At 43.4% G+C, this 21652-nt stretch overlaps 1 protein-coding gene across 1 annotated transcript in view; it reads right to left on the bottom strand.

Annotated features, from left to right (window-relative positions):
* Positions 1–19211, bottom strand: part of LOC139414897 (elastin microfibril interfacer 1a) — a 51880-nt gene extending 32669 nt beyond the window's left edge. The window contains exon 1 of the mRNA XM_071162503.1: positions 18571–19211. Coding sequence (XP_071018604.1) covers positions 18571–18716 — 146 coding nt within the window. The 5' untranslated portion in view covers positions 18717–19211. The remainder of the gene's footprint in view (positions 1–18570) is intronic.
* Positions 19212–21652: the final 2441 nt, after the last annotated feature.

The raw sequence follows: 21652 nt of genomic DNA, 5'->3' as shown, positions 1-21652 counted from the left end.
GAGGGGTTTAGTAGGTGAATGACCCCTGGGAGGGGTTTAGTACCTGAACGACTCCTGGGAGGGGTTTAGTAGGTGAATGACCCCTGGGAGGGGTTTAGTAGGTGAATGACCCCTGGGAGGGCCCAAAAATGACGGGCCACTGAGAGGCCTGTAAAAATATAAATTACAGGGTCAGACGTTTTAACAAAGCTTTAGGTGACCTGACCAGAAAATCAACTAGACATGCTGGCAGCTTATGACTAGGGCCCAGAGTTGTTCCTGGTGAGGGGTCAGGAAAAACTCCTCCAATGTTTTATTTATTTATGTTTTGGGTCTATAGTTGCTGATTCAGCATATAATTATGCTGTAAACTTCCTGCAGCTCCCTCTCCAATCCCCAAAGCTCCAATAGTCTTTACTGTGGGAGGCTATGGAGCACGAGGATGATTATACTCTCACGTTCATGCTTACTCAGATGGTTGTGTTCAGGCTGGGATCATTATAGCTTTTGTCCCAAATGGCACCCTATTCCCTATATAGTGCACTACGTTTGACCCGGGCGCATAGGGAATAAGGTGCAATTTGGTACACACCCATTATGTTTCTAGTGCAGTAAGTCAACCAGGGCAAAGCCTTACACCTGCCAGAGAGATCACTTCATTCCCTATTAAAAGTTACTCAAACGGAACAAAAATATACACTCAACAGGCGCAGAGGTCTTAGGCACGGCATCTCAGTGCTAGAGGTGTCACTACAGATCCTGGTTAGATTTCCAGGCTGTATCACAACCGGCCGTGATTAGGAGTCCCATAGGGCGGTGCACAATTGGCCCAGCGTCGCCCGGGTTAGGTTTTGGCCGGGTTAGGCCGTCATTGTAAAAAATAATTTGTTCTTAACTGACTTGCCTAGTTAAATACATTTTTAAAAAAGCTCTGATTTTACCGAGTTAAAGTTCATATGAGGAAATCAGTCAACTGAAATAAATTCATTAGGCCCTAATCTTTGGATTTTACATGACTGGGCAGTGGCGCAGCCATGGGTGGGCCTGGGAGGGCATAGGCCAACCCACTGGGGAGTCAGGCCCACCCACTGGGGAGTCAGGCCCACACACTGGGGAGTCAGGCCCACCCACTGGGGAGTCAGGCCCACCCACTGGGGAGTCAGGCCGAGTCAATCAGAATAAGTTTTTCCCAACAAAAGGTTTTTTATTACAGATAGAAATACTCCTCAGTTTCATCAGCTGTCTGAGTGGCTGGTCTCAGACGATCCTGCAGGTGAAGAAGCCGGATGTGGAAGTGCTTGGCTGGCGTGGTTACACGTGGTCTGCGATTGTGAGGCCAGTTGGACGTACTGCCAAATTCTTTAAGATGGCGTTGGAGGCGGTTTATGGTAGAGAAATGAACATTAAATTTTCTGGCAACAGCTCTGGTAGATATTCCTTCAGTCAGCATGCCAATTGCACACTCCCTCAAAACTTGAGACATCTGTGGCATTGTGTTGTGACAAAACTGCACGTTTTAGAGTGGCCTTTTAATGTCCTCCAGCACAAGGTGCACCTGTGTAATCACCATGCTGTTTAATCAGCTTCTTGATATGCCACACCTGCCAGGTGGATGGATTGTCTTGGCAAATGGGGAAAATGCTCACTAACAGGGATGTAAACAAATTTGTGCACAACATTTGAGAGAAATAAGCTTCTTGTACATACGGTATGGAAAATTCCTGATATCTTTTATTTCAGCTCATGAAACATGGGACCAACACTTTACATGTTGCACTTATTCCGATTTCGCAAAAAAACAAAGCATCCTTCACTCATGCTGCCAAACATTTCCTCGTAAAACTGACTATCCTACCGATCCTCGACTTAGGCGAGAAAATTGGATGCAGTCTATCACAGTGCCATCCGTTTTGTCACCAAAGCCCCATATACTACCTACCACTGCGACCTGTATGCTCTCGTTGGCTGGCCTTCGCTTCATATTCGTCGCCAAACCCACTGGCTCCAGGTCATCTATAAGTCTTTGCTAGGTAAAGCCCCGCCTTATCTCAGCTCACTGGTCACCATAGCAGCACCCACCCATAGCACGTACTCCAGCAGGTACAGTGCCTTGCGAAAGTATTCGGCCCCCTTGAACTTTGCGACGTTTTGCCACATTTCAGGCTTCAAACATAAAGATATAAAACTGTATTTTTTTGTGAAGAATCAACAACAAGTGGGACACAATCATGAAGTGGAACGACATTTATTGGATATTTCAAACTTTTTTAACAAATCAAAAACTGAAAAATTGGGCGTGCAAAATTATTCAGCCCCTTTACTTTCAGTGCAGCAAACTCTCTCCAGAAGTTCAGTGAGGATCTCTGAATGATCCAATGTTGACCTAAATGACTAATGATGATAAATACAATCCACCTGTGTGTAATCAAGTCTCCGTATAAATGCACCTGCACTGTGATAGTCTCAGAGGTCCGTTAAAAGCGCAGAGAGCATCATGAAGAACAAGGAACACACCAGGCAGGTCCGAGATACTGCTGTGAAGAAGTTTAAAGCCGGATTTGGATACAAAAAGATTTCCCAAGCTTTAAACATCCCAAGGAGCACTGTGCAAGCGATAATATTGAAATGGAAGGAGTATCAGACCACTGCAAATCTACCAAGACCTGGCCGTCCCTCTAAACTTTCAGCTCATACAAGGAGAAGACTGATCAGAGATGCAGCCAAGAGGCCCATGATCACTCTGGATGAACTGCAGAGATCTACAGCTGAGGTGGGAGACTCTGTCCATAGGACAACAATCAGTCGTTTATTGCACAAATCTGGCCTTTATGGAAGAGTGGCAAGAAGAAAGCCATTTCTTAAAGATATCCATAAAAAGTGTCGTTTTAAAGTTTGCCACAAGCCACCTGGGAGACACACCAAACATGTGGAAGAAGGTGCTCTGGTCAGATGAAACCAAAATTGAACTTTTTGGCAACAATGCAAAACGTTATGTTTGGCGTAAAAGCAACACAGCTGAACACACCATCCCCACTGTCAAACATGGTGGTGGCAGCATCATGGTTTGGGCCTGCTTTTCTTCAGCAGGGACAGGGAAGATGGTTAAAATTGATGGGAAGATGGATGGAGACAAATACAGGACCATTCTGGAAGAAAATCTGATGGAGTCTGCAAAAGACCTGAGACTGGGACGGAGATTTGTCTTCCAACAAGACAATGATCCAAAACATAAAGCAAAATCTACAATGGAATGGTTCAAAAATAAACATATCCAGGTGTTAGAATGGCCAAGTCAAAGTCCAGACCTGAATCCAATCGAGAATCTGTGGAAAGAACTGAAAACTGCTGTTCACAAATGCTCTCCATCCAACCTCACTGAGCTCGAGCTGTTTTGCAAGGAGGAATGGGAAAAAATGTCAGTCTCTCGATGTGCAAAACTGACTTACAGCTGTAATCGCAGCAAAAGGTGGCGCTACAAAGTATTAACTTAAGGGGGCTGAATAATTTTGCACGCCCAATTTTTCAGTTTTTGATTTGTTAAAAAAGTTTGAAATATCCAATAAATGTCGTTCCACTTCATGATTGTGTCCCATTTGTTGTTGATTCTTCACAAAAAAATACAATTTTATATCTTTATGTTTGAAGCCTGAAATGTGGCAAAAGGTCGCAAAGTTCAAGGGGGCCGAATACTTTCGCAAGGCACTGTATATTTCCCTGGTCACCCCCAAAGCCATCTCCTCCTTTGGCCACCATTCCTTCCAGTTCTCTGCTGCCAATGACTGGAACGAATTGCAAAAACCTCTGAAGCTGGAGACTCTTACCTCCCTCACTAGCTTTAAGCACCAGCAGTGAGAGTAGCTGATAGATCACTGTACCTGTACATAGCCCATCTGTAAGTAGCCCACCCAACTACCTCATTCCCATATTTTTTTTTGCTCCTTTGCACCCAAGTATCTCTACTTGCACATTCATCTTCTGCACATCCTACCATTCCAGTGATTAATTGCTATATTGTAATTATTTCGCCACTCTGGCTTATTTATTGCCTTAACTCCCTAATCTTACTACATTTGCAGACACTGCATATAGACTTTTCTATTGAGTTATTGACTGCCCCTGTGTGTGTAATATGTTATACTGCGGTCAACAGGGTGTGTGTGTGTGTGTGTGTGTGTGTGTGTGTGTGTGTGTGTGTGTGTGTGTGTGTGTGTGTGTGTGTGTGTGTGTGTGTGTGTGTGTGCGTGCGTGCGTGCGTGTGTGTGTGTGGCTATGGAGCTGAACATCGACACTACAGCTCATCATCACTCCTGAAAGGGAAACTTCACTGCTGTACAGTATTTGGGGTGTTTTTCCAGTCTCCCATAGTGGAGACTGCTGAGGGGAGAACGGCTCATAATAATGGCTGGAATGGAGCGAATGGAAGCCATGTGTTTGATACCATTCCACCGATTCCACTCCTGCCATTACCACGAGCCCGTCCTCCCCAACCAAGGTGCCACCAACCTCCTGTGCTCGTGACTGATGAGAGGGTGTTCCATTCATAATTATGACTGATGAGAGGGTGTTCCATTCATAATTATGACTGATGAGAGGGTGTTCCATTCATAATTATGACTGATGAGAGGGTGTTCCATTCATAATTATGTGTGATGAGAGGGTGTTCCATTCATAATTATGACTGATGAGAGGGTGTTCCATTCATAATTATGCGTGATGAGAGGGTGTTCCATTCATAATTATGCGTGATGAGAGGGTGTTCCATTCATAATTATGCGTGATGAGAGGGTGTTCCATTCATAATTATGCGTGATGAGAGGGTGTTCCATTCATAATTATGCGTGATGAGAGGGTGTTCCATTCATAATTATGCGTGATGAGAGGGTGTTCCATTCATAATTATGCACTATAAACTTTATTGAATTTTTGAGCCAGGAGACACCATTGGTTGATTGAGCCTGCTGTCTAATCTAGAACTGAATGGAGCCATGTTTTGTAGCAATTATTGTGGCCTTTGTGTTTTGCCAATTTGCCCGATTACTCTAGTAGATATGGTTGTTCAGTAGAGCCATTGGACTTGTCTCAACAATGTATATGCCAGGACATTGCAGGATAACTGGGTTGACTCATTTTCCCTGGCTCTGTAAAGAGCATCAGTCAGGAAGTTAAAGCTTAGTCGCAAACGGGTCTTCCAAATGGACATTGAACCCAAGCATACTTGCAAGCAAACTTGTGGCAAAATGGCTTAAGGACAACAAAGTCAAGGTATTGGAGTGGCCACCACAAAGCCCTGACCTCAATCCTATAGAACATTTGTGGGCAGAACTGTTAAAGAGTGTGCAAGCAAGGAGGCCTACAAACCTGACTCAGTTACACCAGCTCAGTCAGTAGGAATGGGCCAAAATTCACCCAACTTATTGTGGGAAGCTTGTGGAAGGCTCCTCGAAATGTTTAACCCAAGTTAAACAATTTAAAGGCAATGCAACTAAATACTAATTGAGTGTATGTAAACTTCTGACCCACTGGGAATGTGATGAAAGAAATAAAAGCTGAAATAAATAATTCTCTCTACTATTATTCTGACATTTCACATTCTTAAAATAAAGTGGTGATCCTAACTGACCTAAAACAGGGAATCTTTATTAGGATTAAATGTCAGGAATTGTGAAAAACTGAGTTTAAATGTATTTAGCTAAGGTGAATGTAAACTTCCGACTTCAACTGTATTTGCTATAGTGACAGAATAATCTTCTGTTTTATTGAAACATGCCAACTAACTCAAGTTTTAAAAACACCATCATTTGTTTTAGCAGTATGACTGAAACTAGTTTATCCAAATAAGTTTCATGTATATCCCAATGAATTGATTCAAAAGTTAAAGTCAGCACTTTGTTGGTTTCTGATGCAGCTGGAGTCATTTAGTCACTTGTCAGTACGCTTGTAAAAAATAATCTACATGTTCTCTACTTTTTCATATTTTTAATATTGAACGTTTTCAGATCTTCAACCAAAACCTAATATTAGATAAAGGGGAACCTGAGGGGAACAAATAACACAACAATGACATACTTATTTCATAAACAAAGTTATGCAACACCCAATGCCCCTGTGTGAAAAAGTAATTGTCCCCGTACACTCAATAACTGGTTGTGCCACCCTTTAGCTGCAGTGACTCCAACCAAACACTTCCTGTAGTTGATCAGTCTCTCACGTCGCTGTGGAGGAATTTTGGCCCACTCTTCCATGCAGAACTACTGTAAATCAGAGACATTAGTGTGTTTTCAAGCATGACCTGCTCGTTTCAAGTCCTGTCACAACATCTCAATTGGGAATATGTCTTGACTTTGACTAGGCCGTTCCAAAACTTCAAATTTGTTGCTTTTTAGCCATTTCCATGTAGACTTGATTGTGTGTTTTGGATCATTGTCTTGCTGCATGACCCAGCTGTGCTTCAGCTTCAGGTCACAGACAGATGGGCCTGACATTCTCCTATAGAAATATCTGATACAGAGAAGAATTCATGGCTCCTTCTATTAAGGCAAGTCGTCCAGGTCCTGGGGCAGCAAAGCATCCCAAAACCATCACACTACCACCACCATGCTGACCCCAAACCATCACACTACCACCACCATGCTGGACCCCAAACCATCACACTACCACCACCATGCTGACCCCAAACCACCACACTACCACCACCATGCTGACCCCAAACCATCACACTACCACCACCACGCTGACCCCAAACCACCACACTACCACCACCATGCTGACCCCAAATCATCACACTACCACCACCATGCTGACCCCAAACCACCACACCACCACCACCATGCTGACCCCAAACCATCACACTACCACCACCATGCTGACCCCAAACCATCACACTAGCACCACCATGCTGGACCCCAAACCATCACACTACCACCACCATGCTGACCCCAAACCACCACACTACCACCACCATGCTGACCCCAAACCATCACACTACCACCACCATGCTGACCCCAAACCATCACACTACCACCACCATGCTGACCACAAACCATCACACTACCACCACCATGCTGACCCCAAACCATCACACTAGCACCACCATGCTGGACCCCAAACCATCACACTACCACCACCATGCTGACCCCAAACCACCACACTACCACCACCATGCTGACCCCAAACCATCACACTACCACCACCATGCTGACCCCAAACCATCACACTACCACCACCACGCTGACCCCAAACCACCACACTACCAACACCACGCTGACCCCAAACCATCACACTACCACCACCACGCTGACCCCAAACCACCACACTACCACCACCATGCTGACCCCAAATCATCACACTACCACCACCATGCTGACCCCAAACCACCACACCACCACCACCATGCTGACCCCAAACCATCACACTACCACCACCATGCTGACCCCAAACCATCACACTAGCACCACCATGCTGACCCCAAACCACCACACTACCACCACCATGCTGACCCCAAACCATCACACTACCACCACCATGCTGGACCCCAAACCATCACACTACCACCACCATGCTGGACCCCAAACCACCACACTACCAACACCACGCTGACCCCAAACCATCACACTACCACCACCACGCTGACCCCAAACCACCACACTACCACCACCATGCTGACCCCAAATCATCACACTACCACCACCATGCTGACCCCAAACCACCACACCACCACCACCATGCTGACCCCAAATCATCACACTACCACCACCATGCTGACCCCAAACCATCACACTACCACCACCATGCTTGACCGTTGGTATGAAGTTCTTACTGTGGAATGCAGTGTTTTGGTTTTCACCAGACATTATGGTACCCATGTTATCCAAAAAAGTTATACGTTTGACTCATCTGTCCATAGAACATTCTTCCAAGAGTCTTGATGATGTCCAGAACACAACATCTCAATCAAGTCTACTTGTTTTGGGGTAATGGCACCTGGTTTAGCAGGTTTTGGAGCTGTGGCGATGTTAGCAGGGATGTTGAGTTTTGGGGAGCTGTGACTCAGGCTCGTTGTAGACAACCGTCTGGTCGTTTTCTGCACTCCACAGTCAGGTGGACAAGCCTCTCGTACACTTTCTTAACCACCCAATGCTTTGGAGGAAGATTTGTTTCTACTGCAAGTCCCCTGGAAAGACATGAAGCCTGATCATGAGGATGTGTAAAACATGAAGCCTGATCATGAGGATGTGTTAAACATGAAGCCTGATCATGAGGATGTGTTAAACATGAAGCCTGATCATGAGGATGTGTTAAACATGAAGCCTGATCATGAGGATGTGTTAAACATGAAGCCTGATCATGAGGATGTGTTAAACATGAAGCCTGATCATGAGGATGTGTTAAACATGAAGCCTGATCATGAGGATGTGTAAAACAAGAAACCTGATCATGAGGATGTGTTAAACATGAAGCCTGATCATGAGGATGTGTAAAACATGAAGCCTGATCATGAGGATGTGTAAAACATGAAACCTGATCATGAGGATGTGTTAAACATGAAGCCTGATCATGAGGATGTGTTAAACATGAAGCCTGATCATGAGGATGTGGAACACATAAAGTCTGATCCTGAGGATGTGTTAAACATGAAGCCTGATCATGAGGATGTGTAAAACATGAAGCCTGATCATGAGGATGTGGAACACATGAAACCTGATCATGAGGATGTGGAACACATGAAGCCTGATCATGAGGATGTGGAACACATAAAGTCTGATCCTGAGGATGTGCTAAACATGAAGCCTGATCATGAGGATGTGTAAAACAAGAAGCCTGATCATGAGGATGTGTTAAACATGAAGCCTGATCATGAGGATGTGTAAAACATGAAGCCTGATCATGAGGATGTGGAACACATGAAGCCTGATCATGAGGATGTGTAAAACAAGAAGCCTGATCATGAGGATGTGTTAAACATGAAGCCTGATCATGAGGATGTGTAAAACATGAAGCCTGATCATGAGGATGTGGAACACATGAAGCCTGATCATGAGGATGTGTTAAACATGAAGCCTGATCATGAGGATGTGTTAAACATGAAGCCTGATCATGAGGATGTGTAAAACATGAAGCCTGATCATGAGGATGTGTTAAACATGAAGCCTGATCATGAGGATGTGTAAAACATGAAGCCTGATCATGAGGATGTGGAACACATAAAGTCTGATCCTGAGGATGTGGAACACATGAAGCCTGATCATGAGGATGTGTAAAACATGAAGCCTGATCATGAGGATGTGTTAAACATGAAGCCTGATCATGGGGATGTGGAAACACATGAGGCCTGATCATGAGGATGTGTTAAACATGAAGCCTGATCATGAGGATGTGTTAAACATGAAGCCTGATCACGAGGATGTGGAACACATGAAGTCTGATCCTGAGGATGTGGAACACATGAAGCCTGATCATGAGGATGTGGAAACACATGAGGCCTGATCATGAGGATGTGTTAAACATGAAGCCTGATCATGAGGATGTGCTAAACATGAAGCCTGATCATGAGGATGTGTAAAACATGAAGCCTGATCATGAGGATGTGTAAAACATGAAGCCTGATCATGAGGATGTGGAACACATGAAGCCTGATCATGAGGATGTGGAACACATGAAGCCTGATCATGAGGATGTGGAACACATGAAGCCTGATCCTGAGGATGTGTTAAACATGAAGCCTGATCATGAGGATTTGGAACACATGAAGCCTGATCCTGAGGATGTGGAACACATGAAACCTGATCATGAGGATGTGTAAAAAAAGAAACCTGATCATGAGGATGTGTAAAAAAAGAAGCCTGATCATGAGGATGTGTTAAACATGAAGCCTGATCATGAGGATGTGTAAAAAAAGAAGCCTGATCATGAGGATGTGTTAAACATGAAGCCTGATCATGAGGATGTGTTAAACATGAAGCCTGATCATGAGGATGTGTAACCATACAAGAAACCATGTTCATCTGTAAACAAACAAACAAACAAAAATGTTAAAGTAGACTGGTATGTGTTTTGTTACTCAGAGTCAATAATGGGGTGTTGAGATGGCTGTTACCCAAGATGTGAAAAGTTTGAGGGGGGGGGCTTGACTTGTAGACAGTCTAGTTGTGTATTTTTGTATATGAGCGCCTACAGTTGTGCTGTTGAGGAGAACACTGCCAACAACATAGTGGATAGGCTAGAAGAGTATACTAACAGCCTCTCTCCCTCATGCCAAACAATTGGCTATATGGGTGTGACACGTTTGAAGAAACACTTGGCTTGTGTGTTTTAGTGATTTTGTTTTCTCAAGAGGGGATTGTGCTTTCATAAATGCATTTGGCTGTTCTGGCTTATTTCAAAGTCAGATGATGTTGCTCTTGAGTTCATTCCAGGGTGAAAGCTTTCATCCAATGTGTCTACAGGCTCTGTACAACTGAAGCTGGTGTCCAGGTCAGTAGCAGGATTAGTCTGTAGGACACACAGTAGTCAGTGATTATCCAACATGTTACTACATTGTCCCCATCAATACACACTCAAACAAGGTACTATACCCACCCACACATCTCGTGTCAATAGTTCAAGCATACTAACCTTCACACACCCACACACACACACACACACACACACACACACACACACACACACACAATACCCACCCCAAACAGACACGGGTCAGTCAATTTTCTCCAATTTAGACTTCAAGCCTTGCATGAACAATCAACTAAGCCTCCAAAAATACAGAGAAAACTACAGTGGAAGTTATAGCCTACTTGTAAACACCCCAACTATGACAATAAGACACAGATCGTGTTTATGCCTAAAGTTCCAGTATATTTATTTGCTCATAATGGATCATCATGGAAAGATTTTGTAGATTTTAGTATGTTTTTAGAAGGTGACTTACACTAAGTTCCCTGTGCTGAGCTTGATGTTGACGCCTCGGCAGATGTTGATGGGATAAGTCTCTAAATAGAACAAATAGTCACGTTAGCCTCAGCGGTAGTTAGTAAAGCTAGCGAAGCTAACGTTAGTTTGCAAAGTTACAAATCACATCACCGGATTAGCAGCTGGCTAATTACAATTATATGCTTTGGAATGTCTAGCCAGTGTATTATGAAAGCTAGCTAACTAGATGTTGGTATAGATTAACAAATGTAGTTAGCTAGCTAGTTAAATTAGCTAGCTAGTTAAGTTAGCTAGCTAGTTAGCTAGTTAAGTTAGCTAGTTAAGTTATCTAGTTAGCTAGTTCAGTTAGCTAGTTAGCTAGCTAGTTAGCTAGTTAAGTTATCTAGTTAGCTAGTTCAGTTAGCTAGTTAGCTAGCTAGTTAAGTTAGCTAGTTAAGTTATCTAGTTAGCTAGTTCAGTTAGCTAGTTAGCTAGCTAGTTAGCTAGTTAAGTTATCTAGTTAGCTAGATAGTTAGCTACGTTACCTCAGCTCGACTTCTTTCCTGCTGATCTGATGTTGGCTGATCGGATGCCTTCCTCTTTGACGTGAAGGGGAAAATGGATGGAATTGCATCACTTTCCAAAGTTCGCCGACATGGCAACCCCATCAGTTGAGACTTCAGGTCCGTTTAGAAATCCTCTGGCTGAAAGCTACGAACACTGAATTTTTTTTACAAATATTTCTCACGTCAACTGGATACACGTCCACGGGGCGGCACTACGTCCTGAAATACCGATGAATTCAGAATATTCTGGTTTGCTTTAAACCAGGAAATGTAGGAAATGTAGCTGGCCCGTTTCTACCGGTGAGATGCAGAAATGCTTGTATTTGCGTGTTGGGAAGAAATGCCTTTTTTTTTAAATTACACCTATTTTAATACCATGATAAGGGTGATATGCAGTGAAATAGAGCAGTGGTGAAATGTCCCTTTAAGGTAAAATCGGTGGGAACATGGCCAACCAGAATAGACTGAAGGATAGAGGAAGGTAATGCTACAACAAAGAGATGAGTGCAGAGGAATGTCAATCCTTCTGTAGGCCATGGGGATGCCTCCCCAATGGCACTCTGTTCCCTATTTAGTGCACTACTTTTACTATGAGACTGGTCCAAAGTAGTGCACCGTGCGGGGAATAGGTTTCTCATTTGGGACTCAATCTTGATCTTAGTTTAGACTTCAAGGGGGTTGCACTGTGTCCAAGAGGAATTCAATGAATTTAGAAGAGAGGAGATGATCTTTGAACTATGACCTAGAGGTCATGGCTTGGTCAGGCCTTGGTGTCCTTGTAAAGATCAGCAGGGGCTCACTCTCAAAATACCTTGCAAGCATCTCTGCCCCTCTTTCTCTCCAGCTCCATCTCTCTCTCTCTCTTCATCTGTCTGTCTGTCTGTCTGTCTGTCTGTCTGTCTGTCTGTGTGTCTGCGTCCTCCCCCAGCAGGAAGGGTAGCCTATCCTCATCAGAGAGCGTTTCAAATTTGGGTTAATGAGACTCTCTAATTGTTTAATATTTTTTACATTTTGTCAGGAAATGCAGCTCTGTCTCAGGTTCTGCTGTTGTGCTGTGGTTGCACAGCCTTTCCTCTACAGGGAGACAGGTTCTGCTGTTGTGCTGTGGTTGCACAGCCTTTCCTCTACAGGGAGCCAGGTTTTCCTGTGTCTACCCTTCTCAATGTAAGGGAACATGGTAAGGCTGTGCTCACTGAGCCTGTACTTGGTCAAGGTTTTTCTAAGGTTTTGATCAGTAACCATGTTCAAATATTTAGCCACGGTGTACTGTCGATTTTGTGTTTCCCAATAAGTAATGCAGTTTGGTTTTGACCGTGTTGTAATTTGGTTTATTCTGATTGATTGGATGTTCTGGTCCTGAGGCTTCAGTGTGTTAGTAGAACAGGTTTGTGAAATATGCCCTTCATGCATTGTTTGGAGTTTCCTTAGGACATGAAGGAGAATCTTACAGAACTCTGCATGCAGAGTTTCAAAGGGGTGTTTGTCCCATTGGGTGAAATCTTGTTTTGCAAGTGGACCCCACACCTCGCTGCCATAAAGTGCAATTGGTTCAATTACACATTAAATTAGTTTTAGCCAAATTGTAATAGGTATTTCAATTTGAATTTGTTTTTTAATGGCGTAGAATGCCCTGCGTGCTTTCTCTGTCAGTTCATTGACTGCATCATTAAGGTGTCCAGTTGAGCTTATTTTTAAACCTAAGTCATTATAGTGTGTGCAGTACTCAATATATTTTGTACCAATTGAGAACTTTGGTCTAATACCCTGCAATCTGGATCCTCTCTCTCTCTCTCTCTCCTTTCTCTCTCTCTCTCTCTCGCTCTCTCTCTCTCTCCCCCTCTCTCTCCCTCTCTCTCTCTCTCTCTCTCGCTCCCCCTCTCTCTCCCTCTCGCTCCCGATCTCTCTCTCTCTCTCTCTCTCTCTCCCCCTCTCTCTCCCTCTCTCTCTCTCTCTCTCTCTCGCTCCCTCTCGCTCCCCCCCCCTCTCTCCCTCTCTCCTTCTCTCTCTCTCTCTCTCTCTCTCTCTCCCCCCCTCTCTCTCCCTCTCTCTCTCCCTCCCCCACTCGAGCTTGCTCTCTCTTACAAACACACACTCTCTCTCTCTCTCTCGCTCCCTCTCGCTCCCCCTCTCTCTCCCTCTCTCTCTCCATCTCTATCTCTCTCTCTCTCTCTCTCGCTCCCTCTCGCTCCCCCTCTCTCTCTCTCCCCCTCTCTCTCCCTCTCTCTCCCTCTCTCTCTCTCTCTCTCTCTCTCCTCTCGCTCCCCCTCTCTCTCCCTCCCTCCCTCCCTCCCTCCCTCCCTCCCTCCTTCTCTCTCTAATGTCTCTGGCCTCCCTCAGACAGTTAGGGACAGCAGCTTCCGTCCAAAATCTCCCTCACTGTTTAGCCGGAGTGTTAGCTAAAATATACAATGTGTGTATGATAGCAAAGTTTGCTGACATTATTTTTATACACCTTACATCAATGCGGACAGAGGTTTTTGGGCTGAATTGTATGTAGCCTTGTATGGAGGTGTATTTATATTTTAGGCTCTTGAAAAAAAAACAGCCGATTTCTCTTTATAATCGTGGATGAGCATAGGTCTCTCAGAGGACAAAATATAAAAAATTCATTATAAATTGAATTCACTATTTCAATTGTGTTTCATGTTTTGTGTTCTGTGTTCTGTATTGTGTTTCATGTTCTGTGTTCTGTGTTCTGTATTGTGTTTCATGTTCTGTGTTCTTTGTTCTGTGTTCTGTGTTCTATATTGTGTTTCATGTTCTGTGTTCTGTGTTCTGTGTTCTGTGTTTTGTGTTTTGTGTTTTGTGTTCTGTGTTCTGTGTTTCATGTTTTGTGTGGACCCCAGGAAGAGTAGCTGCTGCTTTTGCAAAAGGCAATGAGAATATAAAATAAAATACCAAAATACCAAATACCAATTAACTTCAAGAATTAACATCATACAGTACCAGTCAAAAGTTTGGACACATCTACTCATTCAAGGGTTTTTCTTTATTTGAACTATTTTCTACATTGTAGAATAATAGTGAAGACATCAAAACTATGAAATAACACATTTTATGGAATCATGTAGTAACCAAAAAAAGTGTAAAACAAATAAATTTAAAATAAAAAGTGGCTCAGCGTTCTAAGGCCCTGCATCTCAGTGCTTGAGGCGTCACTACAGACCCTGGTTCGATTTCAGGCTGTATCACAACCGGCCGTGATTAGGAGTCCCATAGGGCGGTGCACAATTGGCCCAGCGTCGTCTGGGTGAGGGTTTTGCCGGGGTAGGCCGTCATTGAAAATAATAATTTGTTATTAACTGACTTGTCTAGTAAAATAAAGGTAAATAAATTAAATAACACATGGAATCATGTAGTAACCAAAAAAAGTATTAAACAAATCTAAATATATTTTATATTTGAGATTCTTCAAAGTAGCCACCCTTTGCCTTGATGACAGCTTTGCACACTCTTGGCATTCTCTCAACCAGCTTCATGAGGTAGTCACCTGGAATGCATTTCAATTAACAGGTGTGCCTTGTTAAAAGTTAATGCGTTAGCGCAATCAGTTATGTTGTGACAAGGTAGGGTTGGTATACAGAATTTTTGGGTAAAATACCAAGTCCATATTATGGCAAGAACAAATAAGCAAAGAGAAACGACAGTCCATCATTACTTTAAGACATGAAGGTCAGTCAATCCGTAAAATGTTAAGAACTTTGAAAGTTTCTTCAAGTTCAGTCGCAAAAACCATCAAGCGCTATGATGAAACTGGCTCTCACGAGGACCGCTACAGGAAAGGAAGACCCAGAGTTACCTCTGCTGCAGAGGATAAGTTCATTAGAGTTACCAGCCTCAGAAATTGCAGCCCAAATTAATGCTTCACAGAGTTCAAGTAACAGACACATTTCAACATCAACGGTTCAGAGGAGACTGCGTGACTCAGGCCTTCATGATTGAATTGGTGCAAAGAAACCACAACTAAAGGACACTAAGAAGAAGAGACTTGCTTGGGCCAAGAAACACGAGCAACGGACATTAGACCGGTAGAAATCTGTCCTTTTGGTCTGATGAGTACAAATTTGAGAATTTTGGTTCCAACCGCCGTGTCTTTGTGAGACGCAGAGTAGGTGAACGGATGATCTCTGCATGTGTGGTTCCCACCGTGAAGCATGGAGGAGGAGGTGTGAGGGTGTGGGGGTGCTTTGCTGGTGACACTGTCGGTTATTTATTTAGAATTCAAGGCACACTTAACCAGCATGGCTACCACGGCATTCTGCAGCGATACGCAAAACCATCTGGTTTGCGCTTAGTCCACTATCATTTGTTTTTCAACAGGACAATGACCCAACACACCTCCAGGCTGTGTAAGGGCTACTCAACCAAGATGGAGGGTGATGGAGTGCTGCATCAGATGACCTGGCCTCCACAATAACCCGACCTCAACCCAATTGAGATGGTTTGGGATGAGTTGGACCATAGAGTGAAGGAAAAGCAGCCAACAAGTGCTCAGCATATGTGGGAACTCCTTCCAGACTGTTGGAAAAGCATTTGAGGTCAAGCTGGTTAAGAGAATGCCAAGAGTGTGCAAAGCTGTCATCAAGGAAAAGGGTGGCTACTTTGAAGAATCACTTTTTAACACGTTTTTGGGGTTACTACATGATTCCATATGTGTTATTTCATAGTTTTGATGTCTTCACTATTATTCTACAATGTAGAAAATAGAAGGAAAAAAAATTAAGAAAAACCCTAGCTGTGTCCAAACTTCTGACTGGTACTGTATATGACACAGTCATCCTCATAAGTCAAGATGAAATCTAACTAACTGTTATCTAAATAAACTGACGGGCGAGTAGAAGAGCCCTGAGATCATGAGTCATACGTTTGTAATAAATCTGTACTTATGGAATACTTCACACATCTGTCAAAACACATCTCAGAGTTCAAACAGATGTCTAAGCGGTAGCACAAAGGGCCAACAACATTCCTTCCTCTAACGCAGTAGCAGCCCTGGGGCTACGTCTTAAATTACACCCTATTCCCTGTCTAAGTACACTACTTTTGACCAGGGCTCTGGGTTAAAAGTATGCCACTATAAAGGGAGGGTGTGCCAGTTGGGACAGAGCCCTTGGGTTCTGGGTAGCTACTCTTCTCTCTTCTCAGTCCAGTGATTTTCACCAGGGAGTGCAGTTAAAGACGTTTGAGTCGGATTGTCTGGCCTCCATCCCACCGAGCAACACTGACTGACTATGTGACGGAGTACAGTATTACAGTACCCAGTAGCAGAGTTTATTAAAGGGAGGTGGTCAGACCCGTTTACAGTACCCAGTAGCAGAGTGTATTAATAAAGGGAGGTGGTCAGACCCGTTTACAGTACCCAGTAGCAGAGTGTATTAATAAAGGGAGGTGGTCAGACCCGTTTACAGTACCCAGTAGCAGAGTGTATTAAAGGGAGGTGGTCAGACCCGTTTACAGTACCCAGTAGCAGAGTGTATTAATAAAGGGAGGTGGTCAGACCAGTTTACAGTACCCAGTAGCAGAGTGTATTAAAGGGAGGTGGTCAGACCCGTTTACAGTACCCAGTAACAGAGTGTATTAATAAAGGGAGGTGGTCAGACCCGTTTACAGTACCCAGTAGCAGAGTGTATTAATAAAGGGAGGTGGTCAGACCCGTTTACAGTATGCAGTAGCAGAGTGTATTAAAGGGAGGTGGTCAGACCCGTTTACAGTACCCAGTAGCAGAGTGTATTAATAAAGGGAGGTGGTCAGACCCGTTTACAGTACCCAGTAGCAGAGTGTATTAAAGGGAGGTGATCAGACCCTTCAGACCCTAGCAGTGGTTTATATAGAGGTCAGAGCCGACCAGTGGTTTATATAGAGATCAGACCCTTCAGACCCTAACAGTGGTTTATATAGAGATCAGAGTCTAACAGTGTTTTATATAGAGATCAGAGCCTAACAGTGGTTTATATAGAGAAGAGGTCAGACCCTAACAGAGTGGTTTATATAGAGGTCAGACCCTAACAGAGTGTTTTGTATAGAGATCAGACCCTTCTCTCTCTCTCTCTCTCTCTCTCTCTCTCTCTCTCTCTCTCTCTCTCTCTCTCTCTCTCTCTCTCTCTCTCTCTCTCTCTCTCTCTCTCTCTCTCTCTCTCTCTCTCTCTCTCTCTCTCTCTCTCTCTCTCTCTCTCTGCGTCTCTCTCTCTCTGCGTCTCTCTCTCTCTCTCCCTCTCTCTGCGTCTCTCTCGCTCTCTCTCTCTCTCTCTGCCTCTATCTCTCCCTGCCTCTCTCTCTCTCTTTCACACACGCTCCTCATTTCATTTTAAGGGTACTCGGGGTGAGGTTGCCTCCACAGGGTCCCCTAAAGCTCAGCTCCATTACAGGCATGACAATAATAGCCATGCTGTCAGTAGGATCAGGGGAGTCATACTACTGCACATGTTGCTTCCCTGTTGGCGGCTTAGCTTCAAATAGGACTCCCATTACATTGTCATCAACTGTAAGATATGATTATAGGCCACACACTACAGACTGACGTTTCCCAAATAATGTTATAAAGCACCAACTACTGTTTCAGGGGTGGCAGGTAGCCTAGTGGTTAGAGCGTTGGGCCAGTAACCCAAAAGGTTACTGGATCGAGTCCCAGAGCTGACAATGTAAAAAAATATATATATATCATTCTTCCTCTGAGCAAGGAAGTTAAACCCACTGTTCCACTGGATGCTGAAGACGTGGATGTCAATTAGTTGAATGCATTCAGTTGTACAACTGACTTGGTATCCCCCCTTTCCCCTTCCTGATTGTTTCTCAATTACTGCCTGTACTGTAGTACAGTATCACTGGACTGTGTTGGAGGGAACAGTATCCTATATCCTATGCATTTAGGGGATTGCACAATGTTTCTCAAAGATACTGAAAACTAAAAGCCTTAAATGCCTCCTATTTCCATATATGTAGCGAGTAAATATGTTAGCTCCGGAGATCAGGAGGCTTGGCGATACTAGGAAACTTTATTGCGCACTCCGGATAAAGTGGTGAAAATTGTATACCGTTCAACAGTTCTGTTACTTCTGTAGACTCATATTGCAAGTATCATCAATAGTGACTGGTTATTATGGGATAATAAAGTATACGTTACCTGTGCCTGCTCGCTACTCTCCCCCCATTTGAACTGGATTGGCTCAGAGCGGGTTGGAGATTGTTCAGCGAGGGATTCGAAGACGCACGCCAAATGACTCCAGGTAACGTCAACGATAAAAACAGGTACATAAGCGACGATTCCATTTTGGGATTCAAAGATATATTGAGCAGTTTTTCAAAATAAGTCCGTCATCTCTCTGTCATCTGTCCCAAAACCATCCAAAAAAGTTACGCGGGGGGTTATGAAGCACGATAAATGAGTTGTGAAACAATGAAGGTAACACTATACACATATATATTTGTTTTAATATACGTTGGTATTTGAAGAGTTTGATGTAGTTTTGGTGAGGAGAACCGTTACTTTCTCGTCAAGTCACTGCATTTCATAAAGTTTGCGGTTGTTGTGTACCGTTATCCTGAAACGTGAAGTGAAAAAATAATATTACGTCTTGGAGTATAAAGTGGTCGTCATCATTGTCATGCGAGGATAGTGCGCGTTTGATCCATCCTCACTCCTCTCCTCTCATGCTTAAGCCCCCTCTCTCTCTCTCACACACTCAATCGCTCTCTCTCCCCTCGCTCTTTCCACTCACTCTTTTCTCTCTCTGTCGGTTTCTTCTCAGACTCCCCCTTACCTCTGTCCACTTTGCAGTTCCTCCCTAAAAATCAACCTCTTTTTTTTTTTTCTTCAAATACGTTTCCGAGAACGTATCATTTAGTACATCTAGTTTTGGGGATGAATGGCTTAGAAGTTACCCAACCAGAAGATGTTGACAAGGGATAGTCCTATTTTGTCTGTAGGCTACAGGATTGACTACAGTTCAACAAGATACAGTAGTGATGACGACATAAGTAGTCATGATGCACTACTTATCTCAATGAAACATATATATATTTTTGTTGTTATCATTGAAACGCCAATAGATTGGCTACTACTATTGTTACCATGCTGCAGGCAGCACTATATTGTACAATGAGGGAGAGAATATCTTAACTTGAAGTCCTCTTCAAAATGTTCTGTTTTCTGATTATATGAAAATTATAACCTATATAGTATCTCTAGAACTGGAGTTCCATAAACCTTTGCGTCATAGAATTAGTCAATTAGAATTAGAATTAGAATGACTAAATTAGAATTAGAATTAGTAAATTAGAATTAGTAAATTAGTAAATTAGAATTAGTCAATTAGTCAATTAGAATTAGAATGACTAAATTAGAATTAGAATTAGTAAATTAGAATTAGTAAATTAGTCAATTAGAATTAGTAAATTAGTAAATTAGAATTAGAATGACTAAATTAGAATTAGAATTAGTCAATTAGAATTAGTAAATTAGTCAATTAGAATTAGAACGAGTAAATTAGAATTAGAATGACTAAATTAGAATTAGAATTAGTAAATTAGAATGAGTAAATTAGAATTAGAATGAGTAAATTAGAATTAGAATTAGTAAATTAGAATTTGAATTAGTGAATTACAAGAGAGTTCTAACTGCACAATGCCATGTAGTTTTCATACAGTGGCACCAGTATAGTACAGAGAGAGTGTCTGGCATGGTTGTACTGTTTACCCTTCTTCTGCTCTCCACCCCTCCCTCCCTTTAACCACAACTAATCTAGATGCTCCTCCTCCTCCTCTGTTCTCTCTTCCTCGTTTGATCTGAGTAGTAGAGTTTTGAACTTGTGGGGGGACGGTAATCAAAGACCAGTTTTAATCTGCTCAGTTTAATGTCACATGTTCCTGTAGACTAACAAAAATACACTCTGGGGAATGTCCAGCTATGCAAAGTCTCCATCTCAAATGGCACCCTATTCCCTACATAGTGCACTACTTTTGACCAGGGACCGTAGGGTATAGGATGCCATTTGGGAAGCAGACAAACTCTTATTCGTGCCAAACTAACTACTCCCACTGAACGGAATTGGAATGCCCAACTGTAGAATGAGACTGTGCATTCTAACCAGAATTACTGCTATGGATCGTTTTGCACGGGTGCGTACATTTCAGGATAATGAACGTCAAGCTAACTACTCCTATTGACTGTCTAATGAGAAAAGGTTGACCAGTCTGTCTGACAATGAATAGACTGGAGTTGAAGAAAGCATTGTATTTACAATCATTGTCTGAACGACTTCAGGCTGCCAAGCATGGCAATAACTAAACGTAGAGTCCTATGGACCCTGGTTAAAAGTAGAGTCATATGGGCCCTGGTTAAAAGTAGAGTCCTATGGGCCCTGGTTAAAAGTTGAGTCCTATGGGCCCTGGTTAAAAGTAGAGTCCTATGGGCCCAGGTAAAACGTAGAGTCCTATGGGCCCTGGTCAAAAGTAGAGTCCTATGGACCCTGGTTAAAAGTAGAGTCCTATGGGCCCTGGTTAAAAGTAGAGTCCTATGGGCCCTGGTTAAAAGTAGAGTCCTATGGGCCCTGGTTAAAAGTAGAGTCCTATGGGCCCTGGTTAAAAGTTGTCCTCTGGGCCCTGGTTAAAAGTAGAATCATATGGGCCCAGGTCAAACGTAGAGTCCTTTGGACCCTGGTCAAAAGTAGAGTCCTATGGGCCCTGGTTAAAAGTAGAATCCTATGGGCCCTGGTCAAAAATAGTCCTATGGGCCCTGGTTAAAAGTTGTCCTCTGGGCCCAGGTCAAACGTAGAGTCCTATGGGCCCTGGTTAAAAGTTGTCCTCTGGGCCCTGGTCAAAAGTAGAGTCCTATGGGCCCAGGTCAAATGTAGAGTCCTATGGGCCCTGGTCAAAAGTAGAGTCCTATGGGCCCAGGTCAAACGTAGAGTCCTATGGACCCTGGTCAAAAGTAGAGTCCTATGGACCCTGGTTAAAAGTAGAGTCCTATGGGCCCTGGTCAAAAGTAGAGTCCTATGAGCCCTGGTCAAAAGTAGAGTCCTATGGGCCCTGGTTAAAAGTAGAGTCCTATGGGCTCTGGTTAAAAGTTGTCCTCTGGGCCCTGGTTAAAAGTAGAGTCCTATGGGCCCAGGTCAAACGTAGAGTCCTTTGGACCCTGGTCAAAAGTAGAGTCCTATGGGCCCTGGTCAAAAGTAGAGTCCTATGGGCCCTGGTTAAAAGTTGTCCTC

The sequence above is a fragment of the Oncorhynchus clarkii genome, chromosome 8 (assembly GCF_045791955.1).
Source record: "Oncorhynchus clarkii lewisi isolate Uvic-CL-2024 chromosome 8, UVic_Ocla_1.0, whole genome shotgun sequence".
NCBI lineage: Eukaryota > Metazoa > Chordata > Actinopteri > Salmoniformes > Salmonidae > Oncorhynchus > Oncorhynchus clarkii.
Note: the sequence above shows the minus strand (reverse complement) of the source record. Positions and strands in the feature narration are given on the sequence as shown.